Source organism: Tachyglossus aculeatus (genome assembly GCF_015852505.1).
Source record: "Tachyglossus aculeatus isolate mTacAcu1 chromosome 12 unlocalized genomic scaffold, mTacAcu1.pri SUPER_6_unloc_1, whole genome shotgun sequence".
Taxonomy (NCBI): Eukaryota; Metazoa; Chordata; class Mammalia; order Monotremata; family Tachyglossidae; genus Tachyglossus; species Tachyglossus aculeatus.
Window position 1 is genome coordinate 11,894,162 of NW_024044828.1, and position 24,726 is coordinate 11,918,887.

Here is a 24,726-nt window from a genome sequence, read left to right on the forward strand (position 1 = left end):
AGGATTTCATAGTTGATTGACTGTTAGAGCTGAAAAACTACCTGCCAGTGCTTAGAATAGTGCTTTGCACATAGTAAGCGCTTAATAAATGCCATCATTATTATTACCTCAAAGTTTCAGGCCTCTGGGATAAGGAGGATGTTGTTGGAGGAGATGGGAAAATCAAGTGGGGGAGGTGGTCTAGGAGGGAAGATGAAAATGTTTGTGATGCTGGCAGGATATCGAATTGGAAACATCCCGGAGGCAATAAGAAATATGGGGTGGGTTTGTAGGCGAGGTTGAAGATGTATTTTTGGTAGCCATCAGCGTAGAGCTAGTAGATAAAACCATGTGAGTGGATCACCTCCCTGAGAGAGTAATTGTAAAGTGAGGTGAAGAAGAGTAATAGTGTGAGAAGAAAATTGGTGGAGAAAGGTGAAGGCAGAAAATGTATTCAACTTGTTCAAGGGGTTTGCACACGGGCGGGGGGCGAGTTGGAGGGGGCTTTTTTAGGATTGGAGAGACTTGACTGTTTTTAGGCAGCAGGAAAAGGATTCATTCTAGAAGTGAGAGGTCTGTGACAGGAGCAGGGAGGGAGGGAGTGTTTTTAAGAGGTGATGGGGGATGGGGCCAGAGACACAGATAGAGGGGTAGATTTAGAGAGCAGGGGAGAGACCGCTTCTTGAGAAACCACTTGGAAGGTAAGGAGGCCGCACTCATACTCAAGTTACAGTTTGTAATTAATTTACTTTAACTTCTGCTTATCTTGGTTTGTGAATGAAAGAAAAGCAAGTTTTGTTTGACACATCACTGAGAAAGCTCAGTACACTATATCGGGTCGCTAAAAATTAATTTGATAAATACTTTTGGTAATCTGCATCAGTAAAACGTAAGCTGCTTTCTGTTGAGTAGTTGTATATATTAGTCATCCACAGGAGTGTTGATGTGCCAGCTGTGTTCTATTTAATCAATCAGTTGTATTCACTGAACGTTTACTGTGTGTGCAGAGCACTGTACTAAGTGCTTGGGAGAGTAAATATAACAGAGTTGGTAGGTTCCCTGACTACCAGCTTACAGCCTAGAGGTGGGGAGACAGACATTAATGGAAATAAATAAATGACAGTGATATACATAAGTGCTGTGGGGCTGAGGGGTGAATAGAGGGTGCAAATCCAAGTGCAAAGGCGACCCAGAAGGGAGTGGGAGAAGAGGACATGAGGGCTTAGTCGGGGAAGGCCTCCTAGAGGAGAGACCTTTAAAAAAGAATTTCCTGGTACTTTGGCAGTTTTAGGGTGGAATATGATGGTTTTGAAGATTATCGCCTAATTTGAAAATATAGGTCCACTTTAGCCATTGGCTAAGCCTCAGGAGGATTCTCCTCATGATGATCCAGGCAGCATTTCCCTAAAAAAAATAGCCCTCACATTATTGGGAAGGAAAACGGGGAGCAGGGGTGGATGAGACCTAGGGATGGTAGATAGGAGGGGATACACTCTTGCATGAGTAATCACCAGGAATCCTCTACCCTGGGCCAACCAGAAGCTTAATCTGTCCCTGGGGTGTACGACGTTTAAGTTTCAATTGGATTTTGCAAATTATAAGCATATTTATGAAGTCTGTCTTAGGCTAATAGAAAAAGTGCTTACAAGTCCCGTAGACTCTATCTCTCTAGACTGTAAGCTTGTTGTGGGCAAGGAACACATCTACCAACCATGTAATATCGTTATAATTGTACTTTCCCAAGCACTTAGTACAATGCTCTGAACACAGTAAGTGCTCAATAAATACGATTGATACGCTTCATAGTAGGAATTTTTCAGGCCATGAGTTGCAGATATAGAACTACTCTCTTGGTAAGAAGAGTTGCTGATTATTTCATTCTTGACTTTATTTTCTTAGGCGCATTCTACATTCTAAAGGGGAGCTGAGTGAAGATCGACACAAGCAGTATGAGGAGTTTGCTATGTCTTATCAGAAACTGTTGGCAAATTCTCAGTCTCTAGCAGATCTTTTGGATGAAAATATGCCTGATCTCCCCCAGGACAAACCAACGCCAGAGGGTAGGATGACTTCACCGTAGCAAATATTATTGCATGACACTGTTTAAGCCTAATAATGTGCAGTTGCTAATCAAACTGAAAACCTTTTTGTTTAAAAATGAACATTGTACCAATTCTCAATTTTGGGTTTTTTCAGAACCCTCTTTTCATTGTAAGAAGTGACGGATAGTATGATAAACTGTATAAAAATCCAATGTTAACATGTGAGTGGGAAGATGATAATGGGAAATTAAGTTTCAGAAAGTTTTCAAGCATAGATTATTCACAGAATACGTATTCTATAAAATATGTAAGCGTGTATGTCAGTAGAGGTATTCGGCAGTTGTATTTTCTGTTGTAATCAGTCTTAGCATCTTTGGTGAGATTTTATTCATTTTGTTCATATGAGTTGATGTGCCTGATGTGCCAGTTTTTTTCCCCCACTGGAAGTACCTAAAAATCATTCTTTGCAGTGCTGTTTTATTTGCTGCTGAAGGGGCATTTATTCTACCTCCTTATGCATTTGGTTTGATTAGTGGATTCCCCAAAGATGCTGCTTAGACACCCAGAGTGTGTCCTCACTGAGTTCCTGCCTTTTCGGTAATCTAGTTTTAATATTTTTTGCACGGGATTTGTTGGTTCAGGATTGGAATTACTAATTATCAGAGGAACATGTGCTTGATTTGGTGATCTGCAAGTTCTATTTTCCACACTGATAAGCTGCTGCATTTACTAAGCACTCACTGGGTGATAAACTCTAGTTATAGAAACATTCCTGCCAGAAAAGACGCCTATAAGGTGGAGTTACAAAAACTAAAGTTAACCTGGGATTCTCTGTCCCCAAGGGGTTCACAATATAAAGGATGATGTAAGGCACCCTGATGAATATAATTTTTAAAGGTTGTTCCATTTTAAAATTAGTCACAAAAAAGGGAAAACATTCAAAAATAGAGAGCAGGTTGAGAGCTCTTTGTTCAATATTTTAGTTTGATCGCAATGTCATACTGAGCTCTTCTTACCCCCTGGCCCTAAAATGTGTGGTATGACCCATTAACCTTCCTCCCAACTTCGCCTCATTGTGCATTTTATTGGTGCATGCTTCACAATTTAAAAGCACATATGGAACCTCCTCAGGTTTAGAGGCTCTGTGCCTCTAAAAGTTTAAAGTTTAGAGGACTTTCTCTGCCCACTTTCCAACATAGGGTGTGGTTATATTTCTTATATAAATTTTTCAACAAATTTTGAGATAGTCGGCTTCAAGTTACAGTTTTGTGGCATTCTCAGTTAATCGTATTTATTGAGTGCTCACTGTACTAAGCACTTGTGAAAGTACAACATAACAGAGTTGGTAGACACGTTCCCTGCCCACAGTGAGCTTACAGTCTAGAGGGGAAGACAAGCATTCATGTAAATAAATTGCAGCTAAGTACTTAAGTGCTGTGGGGCTGAGTGAGGGGTGAATGAAGAGTGCCAATCCAAGTGCAAGGGTGATGCCGAAGGGAGGGAGGGAAGAGTAAATGAGGACTTAGTTGAGGAAGGCCTCTTGGAGTTGATGTGCTTTTAATAAGGCTTTGAAGGTAGGGAGAGTGACTGTCGGCTATGAAGAGGGAGGGGGTTCCAGGCCAGGAGCAGGACATGGGCGAGAGGTCAGCGGCAAGATAGTTGAGATCGAGGTACAGTGAGTAGATTGGCATTAGAGGAGCAAAGTGTGTGGGCTGGAGTTGTACTAGGAAATCAGGGGGGTAAGGTAGGAGGGGGCAAGGAGATTGAGTGCCCTAAAGCCTATGGTAGAGAGTTTTTGTTTGATGCGGAGGTCGATGAGCAACCACTGGAGGCTCTTGAAGAGTGGGGAAATATGAACTGAACATTTTTGTAGAAATATGGTCTGGGCAGCAGAGTGAAGTATGGACTGTAATGGGCAAAGACAGGAAGCAGGGAGGTCAGAAAGATTGATTCAGTATTCCAGGTGGGTTAGGATAGGTGCTTGGATTAATGTGGTAGCAGTTTGGATGGAGAGGGAAGGGCAGATTTTAGTGATGTGAAGGTTGAACTGACAGAATTTGGTGACATTAAATATGTGGGGTGAATGAGAGAGATGAGTCAAGGAAATGCCAAGGTGTTGGGCTCACGCAACAGGGAGGTTGATGGTGCCATGCATAGTGATGGGAAAGTCATGGGGAGGACGGGATTGGGGTGGGAAGATAAGGAGTTCTGTTTCGGACATATTAAGTTTGAGGTGACGTCAGGGCATCCAAGTAGAGATGTCTTGAAGGCAGGAGGAAATAGACTGCAGAGAAGGAGAGGTCGGGCTGGAGATGCAGATTTGGAGGTCGTCTGCATAGAGATGGTAGTTGAAGCCGTGGGAGCGAATGAGTTCCCCAAGGGATTGAGTGTAGATGGAGGACAATAGGAGGGGACCCAGAACTGAGCCTTGAGGAACTCCCACAGTTCTGGGTTGGGAGCCGGAGAAGGAGCCTGCAAAAGAGAAGACAAGAAGCGGCCAGAGAGCTAGGAGGAGAACCGGGAGAGAGCAGCATCAGTGAAGCCAAGGTTGATAATGTTTCCAGGAGAAGGGGGTGGTCGGCAGTGTCCAAGGCATCTGAATGGTCAAGGAGGATTAGGATGGAGTAGAGGCCTTTCGATTTGGCAAGATGGAAATCGTTTGGTGACTTCTGAGAGGGCTGTTTCAAGTGACATGAAGGGGTAGAAGCCAGATTGGAGGGGTTCAGGGAGAAAATTGGAGGAGAAGTGAGGGCAGTGGGTGCAGACAAGCTTATTCTCATGAAAAAGATTTCTTTTTGTTCCATCCTATATTTTGAGATTCTCAATAAATGCTTTCTGGTTATTTTAGAAGTGTAATTTGTCTGGGTTAACTTTTGGTCCAGTTTAACCTGAAGCATATTTAATAGGGGTTTTAAATTCTCATTAGTGCAAATCTAAGCATAGGGATGAAAATATTTAAAATATCATGCCAGTTAAGCCACCAGATGGCTGTCTTTGACTTCAAATGAACACTCATATGTCTGTTTTGTAATATTTTTGTGCAGCTGTCATATGAGCAGATATTTGCAGTAGTTAACACGGATAATTGTATTGTTCACCTGGGGTGGTTTGTTACTTGAGTTATATTGTCATTTTACAAAAAAGACCAGTTGTGTGTAATGTACATTTTCAATTTTCAGTGCAGTATTATTGAAATGGTGCTATTTATGTCTTATGTGATTATAGAGCATGGTCCTGGAATTGATATTTTTACACCTGGTAAACCTGGAGAGTATGACCTGGAAGGAGGCATTTGGGAGGATGAAGATGCTAGAAATTTTTATGAGAACCTTATTGACTTGAAAGCATTTGTTCCAGCCATCTTATTTAAAGACAATGAAAAAAGTTCTCAGAGCAAGGACTCCAATAAAGATGAATCCAAAGGTAATTTTAAAAGTTACGAAAAAAATTAAAAATAGACAAGTCTGATCTAGTTAGTCATTAAAATAATACATCTAAAGTGGATAAGAGGAGTGGAGTAAAACAGACTTTTCCAGGAAATGTATTTGGATAAGGCGAGTTTTATTGGTGCAGGTAGCCTATTAGTTTTTCAAAACTAGCAACTAGGCCTAAGATTGCAGTTTCCAACAGATGGTATATAAAGTCCCTTTAAGAGATAAGTGGGTATTTGACTCAAAATGTAATGGACTTAAGAATAGACAGTAGAACCATCATAGAGTTGGAGACTGTGGATGCATGGGACAATGTCTCAGGTTTCTAATGGCAAGTTGGAAACAATTTCATGGAATCTGCATGTGGCCTTAAGTGCTAATTATAAATAGGCAGCTGTTAGGAAGAACTTAATATTCAAACTTTTACTGTAATTTAACTCAGTAGAATTTAAATAATGTTGGCTTGAGTCGATGCATTTTGGGGAAATTTGGGCCTTTTTACATGTCTTCTGACTGGTTCAGAGTCTTCCTGTTGGAGAGCACCCAAGGGCACCCATGACAGGTCAAGCTAGAGTGTGAGACTGAACTGAGTATGACCCAGAGAGGTGGGGAGACAGAGTTGTGAGCCTGAGAAGCCTGAAATGCTCTGATATCAGAGTGCCCAAGGAGGATTCGGAGATGGAAGAAGTGGGATGTGGCTCCAAAACCTAATCTCTGCATTCATTTTAGCATTAATTGGAACTTAATGCTATGTTTACCCCAGTAAAAAAGAAACTTTCTGCTGAAAAATGACCTTTGAAAGGCCCAGGGTAAGGTGGCCAGTGTATCATTACTTCCATTTTCTTCATCCTCAGCCACATTACCATCATTAGCAAGAGGGTTTTCATTTTCAACTGTTGTTCCAGATGCTAGTGTACCAGAAGGATTTATGTTTTGGAAGCCCCTAAAATGTTTAGAAAACTTTTCATGCTGCCTTGCTAATTTAATAATAGGAAAAAGAAGGACTAAAGGGAAAAAAATTCTTCATTTTATCATCCTGGGTGTAAACACGTTTTGCATTTCTGAAATTTCTTTTCCAGTTTGGTATAGTTTTCAATCAACAATCTAAGTTTGTTTCAACTGGAAAGATTTCAATTGGAAAAAGACTGTCGTTTTTTTTAACCTTTTGGAGCCTAGATTTGCCAAATTCCAAACTTTTTGTTTGTAGATATATGTATAGATGTAACTTATTTAAAACATACTATTGTTGTTATCCTAATGGACTGCTGGGGTTGGTTCTACTATCCAGGAATCAAGTTGAACGGGGAAGAGAGCGAGGATGGTTCTCTATGTGGTAACAGCTCCTGGAGCATTAAAAATGTCTCCCTTCAACTATACCTTGTAAGACTAAAAAAAAAAAGTGCTTCCTTTCATTTTATTTCATGTAGAGCCCAAAACATATCTGCAGTGGTACGCTCCCTTGACTCGTTGAATGTTTAAATTAAAAGAGTATAATGAAGCTTTGTTTACAGTTTATTTCACATTCATTGCAAGCTGGTGTCTGCAGTTCAGTTACATCACGGGATCTGGATTTTCCTAGTGAACTTAATTGAATTCCTGTGTGCTTTTTTTTTTTTTTTTTAGCATACCACTCTTGTTTAGCAGCATTTAATTCTAAAATGCCTTTACTCTCTTTGAAACAGAGTCTAAAGAATCTAAGGATAATAAGGATGTGTCATGTACAGATGATTTGGAACTTGAATTAGAGAACCTAGACATCAATGACGACCCTTTGGAATTGGAGGGAGGAGATGAGGCAGAAGATCTTACCAAAAAAATTCTTGATGAACAAGGTGAAACACCATTGTAGAGAATTTGAATTTGTTTTTGATCATTTTTAGCATCCTTTGCGTTGGTGTTCCACAGAATAGCTTTCTGGGAACTTTGTGGGGGAATTATTCTTAACTGTAAAAAAATTCTGGGATCACAATCCTGCTCTGTGTAAGACTGATTAAGCCTTTTTTGGCATTCAAAATTTGTATTATTTGAAGCAAACACTAAAATCTGCGAAAAAGCAACTGTTATTTCCTTTTTCAAATTACATCATTTGTAACATTCTACATGGTAGGTATAAATATTTTCTCTGTCATGCTATTTTTTTTGCCAGTGTTCATCTGCTAGTTAGTTTGTGTTCATTTCCAGGGCCAGGATTTACAGGCGGGCCAAAAGCTAGTCTAAAATGCAGGATGAGATCAAGTTTGTAATATTATTTACGTGGGCTGTAAAAAGAAAAAAAAATCACGTTATTTTGAACACAGGGCCTTTTAATGGTAGAGTTGTTTTTTAGCTTTTAGGTTTTTGTTTTTTTATTGAAATCCCAAAGTACAGGGGGAAATAACTTGTCTTTCTAAGAAAGGAAGCATGATTTCATAGCCAAAAGATCGTGGGATCCTTCCCCTAATAAGGCTGCAGAGCATTTCCTTAGAAATTTTGGAAAAGATATCATTGAGGTATGACAGCGCCTCACTTATCTAGTTGCTTATGTCAATCTGACTTTTGTCAATATTGTGAAGTGTTATGGTTGGATTTTTGCAAAGCATAATGTTTTCTAAGGTGCTTGTGTCTACTAAATTTAGATACAAATAAGTCATTGATATGTATAAACTGCCATCTATTTGAAATAGGAGATAATATTATTTTCAGCTATTATGTAAAGGAATTTAGATGAAATGTTTTTTTCCAAATGTCTCTACCTGTCAGTCTGTCACTTTGGAGGTAGATTTGTCAAAGTTTGATACCTAAATTGAACATGCAAAATGAAGATATGCTCATATTCAATTGCATAGTTGTGCACTGTGGCAAAATTAGGTCCTAGTATTTATTTAAAAAGTATACCTTCAAATTGTAGAACCTTCAAAACTGTTCAGTATGAGAAGCACAGTCATACTAACAATAACTGTGGTATTTAAGTCCTTACTATGTGCCAACCACTGTACTAAGTGCTGGGGTAGAAGCAAGATTATCAGGTTGGACATAGTCCTTGTCCCATGTGGAGTTCAGATTCATAGTTGAAAGGAGAACAGGTATTTAATCTCCATTTTACAGAGGAGGAAGTGGAAGCAATGAAAAGTTTAGGCCATTCAGGAGACAAATCTTGGAACCAGGATTAGTATCCAGGTCTCATGCTTTCAGTCCTGTCATTTTTAAAGCTATGCTTGAGCACCTTGTTAGAAACTTCCTTTGCAGTCAGTGTTAATGCACCGTTCAGCCTTCAAATCGTTTCACACGTTAATTGAGCGCAGTAAGCGCTCTATAAATACGATTGAATGAATGAATGAATAAGCACTTAGTACAACGTGCACAGCACTCTGTGAGCGCTCAGTAAAGACCGTCCGCTGGATAAGTGTGGTAATAATGATGTTCACTTGTTTTGTTTTGTTGTCTGCACCCCCCTGCCCCCCAGCCAGACTCTGAGCCTGTTGCTGGGTAGGGACCGTCTCTATATGTTGCCAACTTGTACATCCCAAGCGCTTAGTACAGTGCTCTGCACACAGTAAGCACTCAATAAATACGATTGAATGAATGAATGAATTCGTTCAGTAGGATTTATTGAGTACCTACTGTGGGCAAATTACTCTATATACTAAAAATGCTTGAAAAATTCACAGTTGAGAATTTGAAGCAGAATATTAAGATTTTGTTAGAGTAAGAGGATTTCACTTAACTGCTTAACTTAGAACAACTGACTACTCTCTTCTCCACAAAATACCCCAGTGGCTTCCTTGGTTTCTCTGCATCAAACAAAAACTCCCAGTTGCTTCTTTAAGGCGCTCCACTGTTTGGCTCAATCTTTAACTTTCTGCTCTCTTCACCTACTGTTTCACAATTTGCCGTCTTCATCTCTCCCAAGCCAATTTCCAAGTTTTACCCCTCTCTTGAGTCTCCCGTCTCTGTCCCATTGCCCACACTGTTTCCTCAGCTTAGAATTCCCTCCCTTCATATGGAGACAGACCACAGGTTTCTCCAAAATCAAAGCCCTCCTAAAATCCCTACTCCTCAATAACCCTTCCCTGATTTATTTCCCAGAACCCTGAGACAAATAATCTTTTATCTTGCATCTACCCCAGGTCTTGGTATGGTGCTTAATTAATTCAAATATCTATTAAGTACTTACTGTGTGTCAAGGACTGTTCTAAACTTTGGGGTAGTCTATAAGGTTAGATATAGTCCTTGTCCCACATGGGGCTCACAGTTTAAGTAGGAGGGAGAATAGACATTGAATCCCCATTTCACAGATGAGACAACTGAGGCACTGAGAAGTTTAATGACTTGCCTAAGGTCATAGAGCAGAAAAGGGCAAGGTCAAGATTAGAACCCAGGTTCTCTAGCTCTCAGGCCCATACTCTTTCCTCTAGGTCATGTTGCATAGCGTTTAGTGTCACAATAAGTAACGTAGTAACTGCAATAATAATAATAATGATAACAAAATAATTATTATGTAAACTCTTTATGGATAGGGAATGTATCTACCAATTCTGGTGAATTGAACTCTCCCTAGGGCTTAGTACAGTGCTCTGCACACAGTAAGTACTCAATAAATCCAACTGATTAGTTATTAAAAAAACCTCTTTTCCCACTTTTACATGACAGCCAGTCCACAAAATGTTTCTATAAGGTGGAAAATTACCCTCATCCAAAGTAATTGCCCCTGACTCACAGCCATTATCTGAAGAATACTGCAATTTGTTTGCGGTCCTGGTTTCCTTAATGATCTATGCCATTGGGTTCGCTGAGAGCTCACCTCCTCCAGGAGGCCTTCCCAGACTGAGCCCCTTCCTTCCTCTCCCCCTCGTCCCCCTCTCCATCCCCCCCATCTTACCTCCTTCCCTTCCCCACAGCACCTGTATATATGTATATATGTTTGTACATATTTATTGCTCTATTTATTTATTTATTTTATTTGTACATATCTATTCTATTTATTTTATTTTGTTAGTATGTTTGGTTTTGTTCTCTGTCTCCCCCTTTTAGACTGTGAGCCCACTGTTGGGTAGGGACTGTCTCTATATGTTGCCAATTTGTACTTCCCAAGCGCTTAGTACAGTGCTCTGCACATAGTAAGCGCTCAATAAATACGATTGATGATGATGATGATGATGGTACTACCTTTTAAACACTAAATTAGATTCTTCAGTAATCTAGACTGTAAGCTTAGTATAGGCAGGAACCGTGTCTGCTAATTCTGTTGTAGTGTATTCTCCCAAGCACTTAGAACGGTGCTCTGCACATAATAAGCTCTCAGTAAATACCGTTGATTGATTAATCTAGAGCAGAATACTTTGTCAGCCCTTTCTCCTCAGCACTTAGTATAGTGCCTCACACACAGTGAGTCCTCAAAAAATACCATTGATTGATTGTCCTTGATTTAGGTGTCTAGAATACAGTTACCAAGAGTCCAGCTTTATGTTGGTCAAGCTTATGCTTATGTGGTCATGTATAATTATTTCACTAGAACAAGAGGATGAAGAAGCCAGTACTGGATCTCACCTTAAGCTTATAGTAGATGCCTTCCTCCAGCAGCTTGCCGAACTGTGTCAACCGGGATCTCATAGACAAGGTATGTTCTCTGTATTATTTTACCATTCGTCAGGGCTATTCATGGGATGGCAGAACGAAAGTTGTCAATAGTAGCCCTCTCTAATTTTCCATTTTTAGTTGTGTTAGCTGAATTATATGACTTATAATCATTTATGTAACCAAAAACACCTTGACACTCTAGGCTCTTGGCCACATTTGCCCTTCTCTATAGTGGCCGTGTCTTAAATGTAGCACAATACCCAACTGCAGCAGTGGTGAGGTTGCTCCTGATTTCTACTGGAGTCTTTGTTCTCTCCTTTCCCATCTAAAGGATTATATAATTGTCTATCAGATTTTCATGGATGTAAATTTCATCCTGCCAGATTTCCCTACAGTAGCTGATTGAAAAGTAAGATGTGATCTTAGGTTCTTGCTGTGATTGGCTTTCCTTTCTTGTTGAGTCTTAATAACATTTTAAGTTGAAGGAGGGTCTCTTGGTTATAACAGTGATCAATCAACAATCAGTGGTATTGATTGAGTACTTTCGGTGTACAGAGCACACAGTAGAATACAATATTAGAGTTGGTAGACACAGTCCATGCCCACAAGGACCTTACAGTTTGGAGGAGGAGACAGATATTAAAATGAATGACAGGGGAAATGGGAGAGAATAAGGTTATGTACATAACTGCTCTATGGAAGCATATCAGGTGCTTAAGGAGCATAGATGCAAGTGCATAGGCTTTTTTGGGGGGTGGAGGTGGTTTAATGTTTTTGTAAATACTTACTATCTGTCAGCCCCTGTACTAAACACTGGAGTAGATACAAGCCAATCAGGTTGGACACAGTCCACGTCCCTGTGGGCCTCGGAGTTTTAATCCCCGTTTTTCAGATGAGGTAACTGGGGCACAAAGAAATTAAGTGACTTCCCTGAGGTCACACAGCAGAAAGTTGGTGGAGTCAGGATCAGAACTCAGGTCCTTCTGACTCCCAAGCCTGTGCTCTACCCACTAGGCCATGCTGCTTCTCTAAGGTGCGCAGAAGTGGGGTGAATAAGGGAAAATGAGGGCTTAAGGAAGACTTCTTGAAAGAGATGTGATTTTAGAAGTACTTTGAAGGTGGCAGAGCAGTGGTCTGTCAGATGTGAAGGAGGAGGGAATTCCAGGCTAGGGGGAGGAAGTGCGCATAGATGAGATAGATGAGAAGTTAGCAGTAGAGGAGTGAAGTGTGAGGACTGGTTTGTACCAAGAATTCAGGGTGGTAATTACAGAACTAAGTGTATTCTGTTGAATCCCTAGGTCATTTAGTGCATACTTAGCTGCTGAAAATATTAACATTAACTCCTATGGCATCACTTGCTACATAGGCGATCTTGGACAATGTAATGGGGATAAGGTGAGGGAAATTAAATCTTTTTCCCTAGCACCTAGCCAGGTCCTGAAAAGGGCCACCTGCTGTAGCAGTGAAACAGAGAACTTCTCATCAGAGTAGCAGCTAAGTGGCATGTCGAGGAGAATAGATTGGAGAGGAAAAGGTGACAGTGGGGGGACTGTCGGCCATCCCCTGCAGTCTGGGTAAGACAGAATTCGTGCCACCCAGGCTGTGAGCGTGGGAGCTGTGCCTATCCTGATTTTTCAGGTGGCTTCCAAAGAACCCAAATCACCATTTGGCTTCAGGTTGGGTCAACAATAGGCCTGAGGGGCTTTTAGCCTTCCCCAAGAGTTTATTTCAAGTCAAGTCTGCATCCCAGGTAGGCCACCCACGGGGAGTTTGGATTAAGCTCAGAAGCTCCCCTTCGAGAAATTCTCCTGACCTCCCCTTGAGTGGAGTGGGACCTCCAAAAGAAGTGCGGAACCGAGGTTCGTGAGGATCTTCTGAAAGTTGGGAACCAACGCTGAGCCTCACAGTCTGTGCCAGACCAAATCTATATCATTGGCCTAGTTTAGTTGGGCAATCTCCCAAGGTCTGGGCTACCGACCAGTCTGTAGCACCCCCAGAAAATGCCAGTTGATGAAACAAGTGGTTACATTTTCTCTTTGAATAACACGCATCTTAGACAGTGGCACGTAAGGATTTTAATCAATTTTTCCAAGATGAAGTTAGATGATTTAGGTTTAAAATTAAATCACATATCATTTCCAATCATTGATTCTTCTCATTTTATATTTCAAAATTTATATGGTAATTGTATGATCATTGGGAGAGACTTCTTTAGGTGCTTTTTTGTTTTGTTTTATCATTTTTAATGCTCTTACTGTTAGTAACGGTCTTGATTTTTAGGAATTGTGTCCTGCTAAAATGATGATTCATATGTTTGTTCTTTCAGTCTACTTAAGAATAGTGCAGAAGATCAGTTTTCTGCAGTTCTGATATTCCAAAGCTTTTGTGTGGTTGAACTGGTTGAAATAGTTTGTTTTTCTGTATTATTTTACCTAGCTTATAATAACCTTAGTCCTATGTAAATTTTAAATAGCTCATTTAATTATACTGTCCATTTGAAATACCCGAAGAAAAAAGTTAATAAATGAGAAGTGATTTCACTCCCCTGCCAAAGGCAAGTGAACATTTTAAATTACAGCTTGGTGAATATAGAAGTGTAATTTTCCATGTGTGAGCTATTTTCTTACCTTGTGTAGTATAGTTAGATATTAAATGTGACAAGCAGTGCCACTTTCTTGGAGACCTGGTTTCTAATGTGATGTAAGAGCACATTCTATCAAACAGTGGTAATAGGGGTTTTGATAAGGGAAATCTGAAAATTCACTTACTGTATCATAACTAACAGTCTCTACAGGGTATATGTTAATTTTAAATTAGTATTCATGTTTAATCCCATAACTAACCTTCTGAGGGAGGTTAATATGAGCTGGAGATGGCTAAAAGATTATTTGACTGCAATTATTCCATTTAAAATTATTTAAATTTATTAACTTGAAGCTAAGATAACCAGTTGAACAGTAACTTTTTTCCTTTGATAGTGTATATTGATAAAGTTCCTAATTTAGAAAGCCCTCATCTTCAGTTCAGTGGTCTTCTAGAATTCATGGCATAACTGGGTATTTTTTCACCCCACCCTCCGCCCCACAACACTTACATGCATCTCCATAATTTATTTTAGTGTCTGTCTTGCCTTCTAGACTGTAAGCTCCTGATGGGCAGGGAACACGTCTACCAATTTAGAGATGCAGCATAGCCTAGTGCACGGAGCCTGGTCCGTGGGAGTCAGAAAGACCTGGGTTCTAATTCCGGCTCCGTCACTTGTCTGCTGTGTGACCATGGGCAAATCACTTGACTTCTGTGTGCCTCAGCCCCCTCATCTGTAAAACAGGAGTTAAGGCTGTGAGCCCCATGTGGGGCATAGACTGTGTCCAACCTGGTTAGCGTGCATTTACCCCAGTGCTTAGAACAGTCTCTGGCACATAGTAAGCACTTAACAAACACCATAAAAAAAATTATGTTGTACTCTCTCAAGTGCTTAGTACAGTGCTGTGCATACAGCAGTCACTCAATACATACCATTGGTCAATTGATTTTTTTCTAAACTAAAAATTGTGCCTTAGAACTGAGAAGACTGCCTTTGATCGTAAACCTCATTATGCTTAGGCCTGATGGCCAGCCCTCCAAAACACTGCATCTCAATTTTTTTTTTTTTTGATCCTGGGTGCACCAAACACATCCAGGGATCCGTGAGCAACCCTTCAGTGTCAGTGGAAGCGGAGAGGTGGGAAGATACCTACAGTCTGCTGCTCCTTTGTTTTATGAGCTCAGAATGTAAAAAATCTCCTACACTTGCATTGGCATGAATGGACTTGCTCCGAAGAGATGAGCTCACACAGTTAAAAGCCAACACAGGGGAGAACTGGGTTTTCATGTTATAAGGGTGAGACTGTAGAGTTACACTGATTGAGGTGTGTTGCTCTAGACCCATGTAATACAAGTATGTCATTCCCTTCCTTCTTAGACCTGCTATGAGAAATCCCGCTCCACCTCTCTCTTCTAATCCTCGTCCTCTACAGGAATCCCAATTGAATGCCCTCTTCTATCCATATAGTGAACAAAGTCTCATGCTAGTCTACCTTTTTAAAGCATATCCAAATCATTTTCCCATCAAATACCTGCCAAATAAGCCCCTAAAACTAATATCTCTACTCCAGGTCAAGAAAGGCTCCCTAAAAGCAGGTTGAAGCGGCGTGGTTTAGTGGAACGAGCCCGAGCTGGGTGTCAGAAGTCGTGGGTTCTAATCCTGGCTCCACCACTTATCAGCTGTGTGCCTGTAGGCAAGTCACTTAACTTCTCTGTGCCTCAGGTCCCTCATTTGTAAAATGGGGATTAAGCCTGTGAGCCCCATGTGGGACAACCTGATTACCTTGTATCTACCCCAACACTTAGAATGGTGCTTGGCCCATAGTAAGTGCTTAACAAATACCATCACCACCACCACCATCATCATTATTATATTGATGGCATTTATTAAGCGCTTACTATGTGCAAAGCACTGTTCTAAGCGCTGGGGAGGTTACAAGGTGATCAGGTTGTCCCACGGGGGGCTCACAGTCTTAATCCCCATTTTACAGATGAGGGAACTGAGGCACAGAGAAATGAAGTGACTTGCCCAGAGTCACACAGCTGACAAGCAGTGGAGCTGGGATTTGAACCCAGGATCTCTGACTCCAAAGCCCAGGCTCTTTCCGCTGAGCCACGGTGCTTCTAATCATTATTAGATTATTAATAATTCTATCATTATTATTATTAGAAATTTAATTTTACTTAAATATGCAAATTTCATAAACCTTAATGATGATATCACATAATTTTTCATTATGTAAAGAGAGAACTGTATTTAATGTACTTAGAATAAGCTTTGTTTATTTTTCAGGGATCATTAAGAAATCACGGTAGCAAGTAGAGTCTCTATTGTCTGTATATTTTTAAATTAAAAAAAACACCTGATTTTTCTACTTTAGGCAGCAATGGATTTTTGCATGAATATGAACACGAAAGCAAACAGAAGGAAGTTGGTACGAGCCCTCTTCATAGTTCCTAGACAAAGGTAGGCATTGAAAAACTAGAGTAATTTTCATTTACATTGCTTCAGTAGAGCAATTTTTACATTGCTTTGGTTGTTTTCTTTAGAGACAGTTGTACCCCAAATTTATGGTTTTTCTAAATGTCACTTGCCTGTTGAATGTATTGAAACCAAAGGCTTCCGTGATGCTCTTGAATCTACTCCAGAGCTTATTATAGTGCTAGGCACATAGACTTAACAAATTACATAATTATTGTTTATTTTAGAAAAATGTAGGAAACATATGAAATCCTAACTTTTCATTTCATAGAACAGAAAGATATTTAAAAACTTAAATATATGGAAATCACTGTAAAACTAATGATATTATTGGATGCTTCTGAAAGGGCTGTATTTAAATACCTGTTGTGTAGTTTGAGCCCCCATCTAATGGTATTAAAAACTCAAGCTAAGCAAAGGGTTAGGATTGTGTAACAGATAAGTTTGGCAGAGAGTTCTTTTGGTCCAGAGTCTTGTGTCCTTGTAGTCTATTACGAGAATAGAGCTTACAAGCAGAAGTTACTATAATAGTAAATATGTTGGTAAATAGAATTCTTTCTCATGGAACTCAGAAGTAAGGCAGATTGATAGCAGTTAATCTTGTTTTGTCCCAGTTCCCTATCAGAAGAGTTGAGGTGCGGAGGAATACTAGGGGAAGGCCCAACTTTTTGTCATTCAGTCATCCACAGAAGCTGACGTGAGGAAGAATGCCATAGTGATAGGCCAGTTTTGGGAAGGCAGAGATAGGGAGATGATCCTTTCCCAAGCGTTTCCTTTCATCCCAAAAAGAAAACTTGGGAGCCTTTGGAGATAACCAAAATGTATGCTCTTTTAAAATAGACATTTCCCACTTGGTGGTGCTATTGGATTGGAGTTTTGACTTTCCTGGGATGTGATTACCTTGGGTACTTCTGATGCCAGTTTCACAGTAATTGACCCCAGGCTTTTCTTTATTATATTTCTCCTTTTGGAATCAGCCCTGCGTGGCACTGCTTATGAAGGAAACCCTTTGTATTTTTTAAATGAACAGTAACAATGCACTCTAACATTTCATTTTTCCCAGATATTTTGAGTTAGGAGATAAAATTAGTGGCTTTCAACAGTCGAATGCCTTAGATCTTAAAAGGAGGAACTCCCAATGTTGCCTTTTCAAAAGATGATTGATTGGGAGAGAGAAACTGGCAAACATTGTCTTCTTTTTTCCCTTGATGGCAAACTATCAAAGTTTTCTTGTTTTTGTCACTGTTCCATTTTTCAGACTGATTTTCATTGGAGTTAATGTCTAGTGGCTATTTAATAATGTGTCGATCATTAATTTTAAGTAGTCCAACTTGACTACCTGGCCCAGCAGGCCTTGGAAATACAAGCAAGAGTTTTATTGTTGGTTAAATAGAAAGAGAAAACCATTGAATGTGGAAACGGAAACATTTATAAAACTCAAGAGAAAAAAATGGTGCCTCTGTTTACATTTCAACAGTCAGTAACTTTTCCTGAGAAGATTTTAAATGGCAATGTAAAATAATTGTGTAAGTTTACCCTTATGCAAAATGGTTTAAAATGAAGTTCATTTGCTTTGCTTTGCCTTCAGTGTTGCTTTCATTGAAGATTCTCACTTACCAAAACATAACAGGGAAACCAGCTCTCATAAAAAGCAATTCTTATGGGAGGGTGACAGTTTTTCAGGTTCATTAGATTTGATTTTTCTCTGTCTGAAGGGTATCCCCTGGGCATTTTTCTACTGAAGTGGTTTTATCTGCAGTATGAACTTGGAAATTAAGTTCTTAATATTGTTAAAAAGTGTCATTTCTGCCTTTTAAGATGTTCCTTTTCAGCTCCCAGACTAAAGCTTGATTAAATCACTCCTGTTGGGGTGGAAAAGGAGGGGTATTTCTTTTGTTTTCTTCCCATTTTAATAGCAATTAGCATCAAGTCTTGAATATATTTGAAAATGAGAAGAGTAAAAGTGCATCAGTATGGATAAAATAATTGGACAATGTATTCTCATTTAGAATTTGAGAAAAATAGACATCAAGTGAAAAAGAAACCTAGGCAAGAGGAATTATTCAAGTAGAGTTAGCATCCTTTAAGATTACCCAGTATTATGAAAAATATTTCAATACATGAAATTCCAGATATTCTAGATCCAGGTCTTTCTTCAGAGTCTTTTAAACAATGGCACGTTGAAAGCTTGTCATCCTCCAGGCCAGGCAAGTGAAGCATCTAGCCCTATCCTCACTTAAGAACCCAAAGTAGTGTGGGTAAACTGAAAGTTTAGATTGGCAGGGGGGTGCTTGTACCACATATACGCTATTCAGATATTGGGGTGGGTAAGTATTTTGGAAGAATTTATGGCCCAGTGATTTGTTTTACTAATAAATACAACCCCTGAAGTAGCAGATGTTCCCTTTTCATACATTTCTGAATTTCAAATTCAGAAAAGAAAATAAGGCAAAAGAATCAACTGCTTAAAGTCAACACATGTTCTTTCATAATTATATAATTGTGTCAGTAAGTGCATGCGTTGATATATGTGGCATTTTCTGGCTGTTTTGAGTATAGAGAAATCTGGTGTATTAAAATGGATTGCTTTTGACTTGTCTTGACCTTCCATACATATGACTTTTGCAGGTTGGATTTGCTACCGTTTTATGCAAGATTGGTTGCCACACTGCATCCCTGCATGTCTGATGTAGCTGAGGATCTTTGTTCCATGCTAAAGGGGGATTTCAGATTTCATGTGCGTTTTACAATTCTTACCTTCTTATACAAATAGGCCAAGAAATCGGATTAATAATGATGGTATTTGTTAAGCACTTACTATATACCAAGGGCCCTACTAAGCACTAGGATAGATACATGACCATCAGGTTTGACAAAAGTCTCTGTCCCATATGGGGCTCACAACCCAAATGGGAGGAAGAGTTGCAATTGATTATACAGTTAAAAGCATTTTAATTGGTTCCATGTATAATTTGTACAAAAACACAGAAGAGCACTATTTCTGTGCTCAAGCCTGTTAATTCAATTTTCATTGTTTTCATTTTGAAATACCCAGGAAAACAATATTTTGGTCCTGCCACTGAGGAACTTTTACCTTTGAATTTATATAAAAATATAAGAATTGGAATTGAATTAGTGCAAGATTCAAATTAGTAAATTCAAAAAATATAGGTTCAGCCTTAGGATGCTCATTAGATATAGTTAGATGAGAAGCAGCATAGTGTAGTGGAAAGAGAACAGGACTGAAAGTCAGGCGACCCAAGTTCTAATCCTGGCTTTGCTGCTTGCCTGCTGTGTGATCTTGGGCAAGTCACTTAACTTCTGTGCCTCAGTTTCCTCATCAGTAAAATGGAGATTAATTGTCTGTTCTCCTTCCCCTTTAGACTGCAAGGGGCATGAGGGGCAAGAATTGTGTCTGATGTGATTATCTAGCCCAGTGCTTAGCATAGTACTTAGTTCCTAGTCAGCATTTGATAAACACTTCTATTATTATTATTATTATTATTGTTATATGACACTTCATTCCAATCACACGCTTATTCCTGAAAAATGGTTTCTTTAGTCTTGCTTTACTCTTTAAGATGCATGAGTTAGGAAAGCAAGCCCCAAGTTCCCATTACAGTAGTTATCACTCTGTATTATTTTGTTTTATTGGAAGGGCTTAAATGATGAATGGAAGAGGGCAATTCTGTAATATGCTTTTTAATCATTTTCTCCTTAATTTTATTAAAAACTATCTTAAAACCCATTTTATCTTGACTCCAGCTGAGTAATCTAAAAATAGTACCGTTGAAGTGGTGATTATGGTCTTCATTAAAGTACATCATTGGTTATGCCAAGGGATAAAATTTACTTTCAATTTTTCTGAATAGTACTAGCACAAGAAATTATGCTTCATGCAGTGTATTCATCTTAAAAAAAATTGAGAGTAAATTTAAAAATCAAAACAAAGCAACTGATTGATTGGAAGTTTGAATATAATTGGGAAATTATCATTTTAATACTGTATGTATTTTTCTCTATAGGTACGAAAAAAGGACCAGATTAATATCGAAACCAAGAATAAAACTGTTCGGTTTATTGGAGAACTAACCAAGTTTAAAATGTTCACTAAAAACGATACACTGCACTGTTTAAAGGTTAGTGTTTGGTGTCATGAATTTAGTAAATTCTTAGTAAGCTCTTGTTGAATTTTTTTCGTGAAGATCGAGTAAGTCTGCTTTGCTGGAATTGTTTCTTGAGCACTTTATGTGGACTTGGAGGACAGAAGTTTTATGAGGCAGCCTGCAAAGATCTTAGGCTGTATTTACAAGACCAGATAAAATGATAATTTAAGAAAGCAAATCATTTCATCAGGACACAAGAAGGCTTAATAGTGAATAGTCATCAAAAATATGGCAAAAGGGGTCCATCCAAATCTTTTCTATGTCCACTGAGGTCATATCAAGAAACATTGCAGCAAGCAGCTTTTAAGAGAGAGGTGAAGAAATGTTTCTGACAGTAAGGACAATTAATCTCTGGAAGACTGAGAACTTGAAATAGTTTATCCTTTTAAATGAAGGATTTTAGTTCATATTCAAGAAAAAGTACTTTTGAAGATTGATTTTTGTCAGCAACTATGCATGTACCTTTTACCATTGGAAAATGGTTCTAAGTATTTTAGAAATGTTTTCTCAGATGCTTCTATCAGACTTTTCCCATCATCATATTGAAATGGCTTGCACCCTGCTGGAAACGTGTGGAAGATTCCTATTCCGATCTCCCGAATCTCACTTGAGAACGAGTGTTTTATTGGTAAGGTCCAACATTAACTAATTTTGTGAAAGAGAATTCAGAGTTGTAAATAGGGCAGACCACAACATCTTGCTGCCTCACCTTTGCACCACATGGTCTGGTTCTTGTTTCCAGTTTTCAGCCAGCTTTGCAAATTGAGGTTGGTGGTGTCAGCTGGTCAATTTTATACTTAACCTACAGTATTTCATTCCCTGGGTGTCCAAAAGAACCAATAGTAAGTGTCCGAGGGCACTTAGATCTCTGGCCTTCGGCAGTTCACCTTTTGAAAAACACAGTGTCCCAAGCAAACCACTTAGCCACTGCCACTGGGCCGTACCTGGTTAGGTTCTAAGGATTGTTACATGTGCTATTTTCTATGAGAACTGGGAGTACGGATGGAGTGCACACTCAGAAGAGGAAAATGCTGCCCTGTAAGTTAAAAAAAAAAAAAAAAAAAATCTGGTGGAACAGTAGACTCAAGAGCACCACATTCTCTAGAATCTCTTTTATTATTTCGGCCCATCTAGGTTGAAGTTTCTTAAATGCCGAAACCTCCTCCTTTCCAAAGCTTTTCCATAATCCAAAAATAGGCTTTTGTGTTTTATAATCTTTAATTCAGTTTTAGCTTTATTTTATAACTCATTTCTTGACATAACAATTTCTCAGAGTTTGCTAGTAATCCCCAGATAAATTTAAACCTAATATGACATAGCTACTTTTTTTCCCTAAATACAGTGAGCAAAGATGCTGAAATGTTAATTTTTTGCCAGCAAGAATCTGCAGTCATGTAGTGTGTGTGACAGATAGGTGTGTATCAGAATCTGATTTTTTTTAAAGACTTTTCTGTACACTCAAGCTACACTCCCAGGTTCATCTCATCTGTACTGATTGAGAAATGTTTCCACTAGTCAGAAGTTGAGGCGTAAAAGATCATTTCTTCATCATTGTTCCTAATTATTTTTCTCAATGTTTTTCTGATTTGTGTCAAAAGATGACTGTAGATATGGATTCTCTATAGATAAGATAGATAGTCTTACCTTTCCTGTGCCTCTTTTCCTCTGTGCACATGCTTTTCTTAGTCAAATAATCTTGTACATTTGGTTTAATTTGCTTTCCACTCTTCTTCCTAGATTTCATTATTTTCCTATTGCACATCAGTTATTTAAATCACATTTTCTTAGGTGTATTGGTTAAAATTTCCATGTCTTAGTGAGACAGAGTGATAAAATTTTATTTTGCTCTGGCTATTACATTACAGAATATGACTTTGTCTTGCATTATTGATTTCCTATTGAGTGTCAACACCAGGACAAAAATAACTTGTAAGCTAGAGTTTAGAAAACTAAATTTTATTCCTTTAAAAATGCAGTTTTAGTCCACTATTTCTGAGTTGAAATAGGAAAATCATCTGCACACACACTATGTTGCTGGGACTGTGGGTCCTGCAATGACCTTTCCAACCAGCCAAACTCATATAGGTCAATTTCCCCATCAGTCGTGCCTTCTTCAAATTATGAAGGAGAGTGTGTGTGTGTGTGTGTGTGTGTGTGTGTGTGTGTGTGTGTGTGTGTGTGTGTGTGTCCGTGTCCGTACACACACAGAAGTCTATTTGGGAAAGGGGTGGTGGCCAGAAGGCATTACAGACTGAGAGACGACACTCTCACTAAAGCCTACCAAATTTTTAGGGTTTATTAAAGTGTAGAAATTGTCACTCAGTCATAAATTTATTTTTCTGGAAAGTTTTTTTTGGAGAATAGCTTCTCATATGTCTATCATAATGAAAGTCAATTTTAAATCATCAGGAGCTTATGAAAGTAGAAACACTCCATTGTCCCATATAAAGTGAGCCACAAAATCCCAGTAATATTTTTTTAGTTCCCTGTCGTGAAAAGTTCCCATTCCGAAGCACACAAGATGGATTTGGAGTGTAGAACTGTTAGAATGAAAATTTGGGGAACTTATTAGAAGCATTTGTTTTCAGGAACAAATGATGAGAAAGAAGCAAGCCATGCATCTAGATGCCCGCTACGTCACAATGGTGGAGAATGCATATTACTACTGTAACCCTCCTCCAGCTGAAAAAACCGTGAAGAAGAAGCGGCCTCCTCTTCAGGAATATATTCGAAAACTGCTTTACAAGGATCTCTCCAAAGTTACCACTGAGAAGGTAAATCCAATGTGGAATCTTGTGTCTGCAGAGGTAATCACCATTTCAGTAGTCTTTGAGTACCTCCTGTGGCTAGAGCATTGAGCAAGGTGCTCCAGGGACATGTTAAAAGTGTAAAATACAATTTCTGTCCACAAGGAACTTTCAGTGTAAAGGGGAAACAATCAATATGGGATAAACAAATAACCTCAGAGCGGATGTAAATACTAAACATAAGTTTTTTTGTTTGGGTTCTTTTGTTTGTTTTGGGGTTTTTTTGAGGTGTTTTTTGTTTTGGTTCACCTTATGTGTCCCTTTCCAACCACTTCGCCTACATAGGCGAAGTGTATTCTTAAATTATGAGCCCTCTGGGGATCAGGGACTATGTCTATATCTCATCTGGGGACTTTTTTCCCAGTGTTTAGTACAGAGCTGTATATATAGCTAGTGATGAACAAATACTATTACTACTGTTACTATTTTTAGTGCTTTAAGAGACCTTAGGTGACTGAGGGGATGGTATATTCTGAGGTAATAATATAATGGTGTCCCATCCAATCAGATTACATCCTTTTGTTTTCTAAAAAAGGATGGATTTGATCAAGTGGGTTCCTTTCTTTTAGTTTGTGTAGTGAGGATTTTTCAAAAGGAAGTTTAACTTACTCTGCTCAGTAGGTGCTTAATAAATGTTGCTGATTAAATGATGGTGTTTGGCTCACATAGGATCCCTCCTGTCTGAGTTGCTCTGTGATCATTTTAATTCTAATTCTTCACAGCCGAGATGAAAAATAGGTAGGCAGCAGTATTCTTTCAATTTTGCAATGCAGAAAACTAAGACAAATGATTATTATCCAAAGGAATGTGTAATGAAATCGTGAATTGTCCCATCTTTCTGTTAAGCAGACCATGGTTTGAGTTTGTCAGAGGATAAAAAGAAAAGTGGAGGAGGTACACAAATGGTGAGAGGTGATGATGGCAATTAAAGAAATTGAGGGACTAGGTTTGTGGTATGAGGAATTATTTGAAGCCTAAAAAATGGAAAGAATTTAAGAATGAGGGAAAGGGAAAAACATGGTCTTTTGCTAAAGGGATGGGATGAAGGGAGCATATTATCAGGCTAGAAGCTAATAACATTTGATATTTGAATGGGGAATAATTGAAATAGCAAAGGTAAAAGGAAAGGGCATTGCCAGGTAATATCATTTTTTCTACTAGACAGAATTGTCATGGACTTGACTATAGGTGAAGGGAAATCAGTGTTGATTGGGGTTAATTTGAGGCAGGCTGACCTCTTGATTGTTGGTGTTTTCAGAAAGGTTTTTCATTAAACCAGTCTCAAAGGGCATATGATTTTTGGAAAAAAAAACAAATGACCTTGAATGTTGAAGAGAATTATTCTACTCTTTCCATTTTCTTTTTTAATGAAGAATGATATGCTTATGGCTATCAGTAAGAAACAGTAAATAAAAAAGGGCTCAACGAAGCAAAAAAAAAGTGGGGTGAGTATGATCTCAGCAGTTAAATAGTCAGTTCATTTGCTGGGCACGAGTTGACTTTTTGTCCACTTCATTTTGTCTTGGGAAACCCAAGTTCCCCCTGCCTTGCTAAGACAGATCCTTGGGTATTCCTTTGGGCTGATGCCAATGGACAATTCTGGGGCTAGCCCCTTCTTACCCTGAGTCCCAGAATCCAAAGTGTCTCATATTTCCATTTTTAAAAATGTGTTCCTTTTTA

The 24,726-nt window shown here is 38.9% G+C and overlaps 1 protein-coding gene across 1 annotated transcript in view; it reads left to right on the top strand.

Annotated features, from left to right (window-relative positions):
- Positions 1 to 24,726, top strand: part of UPF2 (UPF2 regulator of nonsense mediated mRNA decay) — a 60,909-nt gene that overhangs the window by 22,403 nt on the left and 13,780 nt on the right. The window contains 10 exon segments of the mRNA XM_038741021.1: positions 1,879 to 2,039; positions 5,247 to 5,444; positions 7,135 to 7,284; positions 10,944 to 11,011; positions 11,013 to 11,048; positions 15,973 to 16,058; positions 18,702 to 18,810; positions 20,099 to 20,212; positions 20,751 to 20,867; positions 22,828 to 23,013. Coding sequence (XP_038596949.1) covers positions 1,879 to 2,039; positions 5,247 to 5,444; positions 7,135 to 7,284; positions 10,944 to 11,011; positions 11,013 to 11,048; positions 15,973 to 16,058; positions 18,702 to 18,810; positions 20,099 to 20,212; positions 20,751 to 20,867; positions 22,828 to 23,013 — 1,225 coding nt within the window.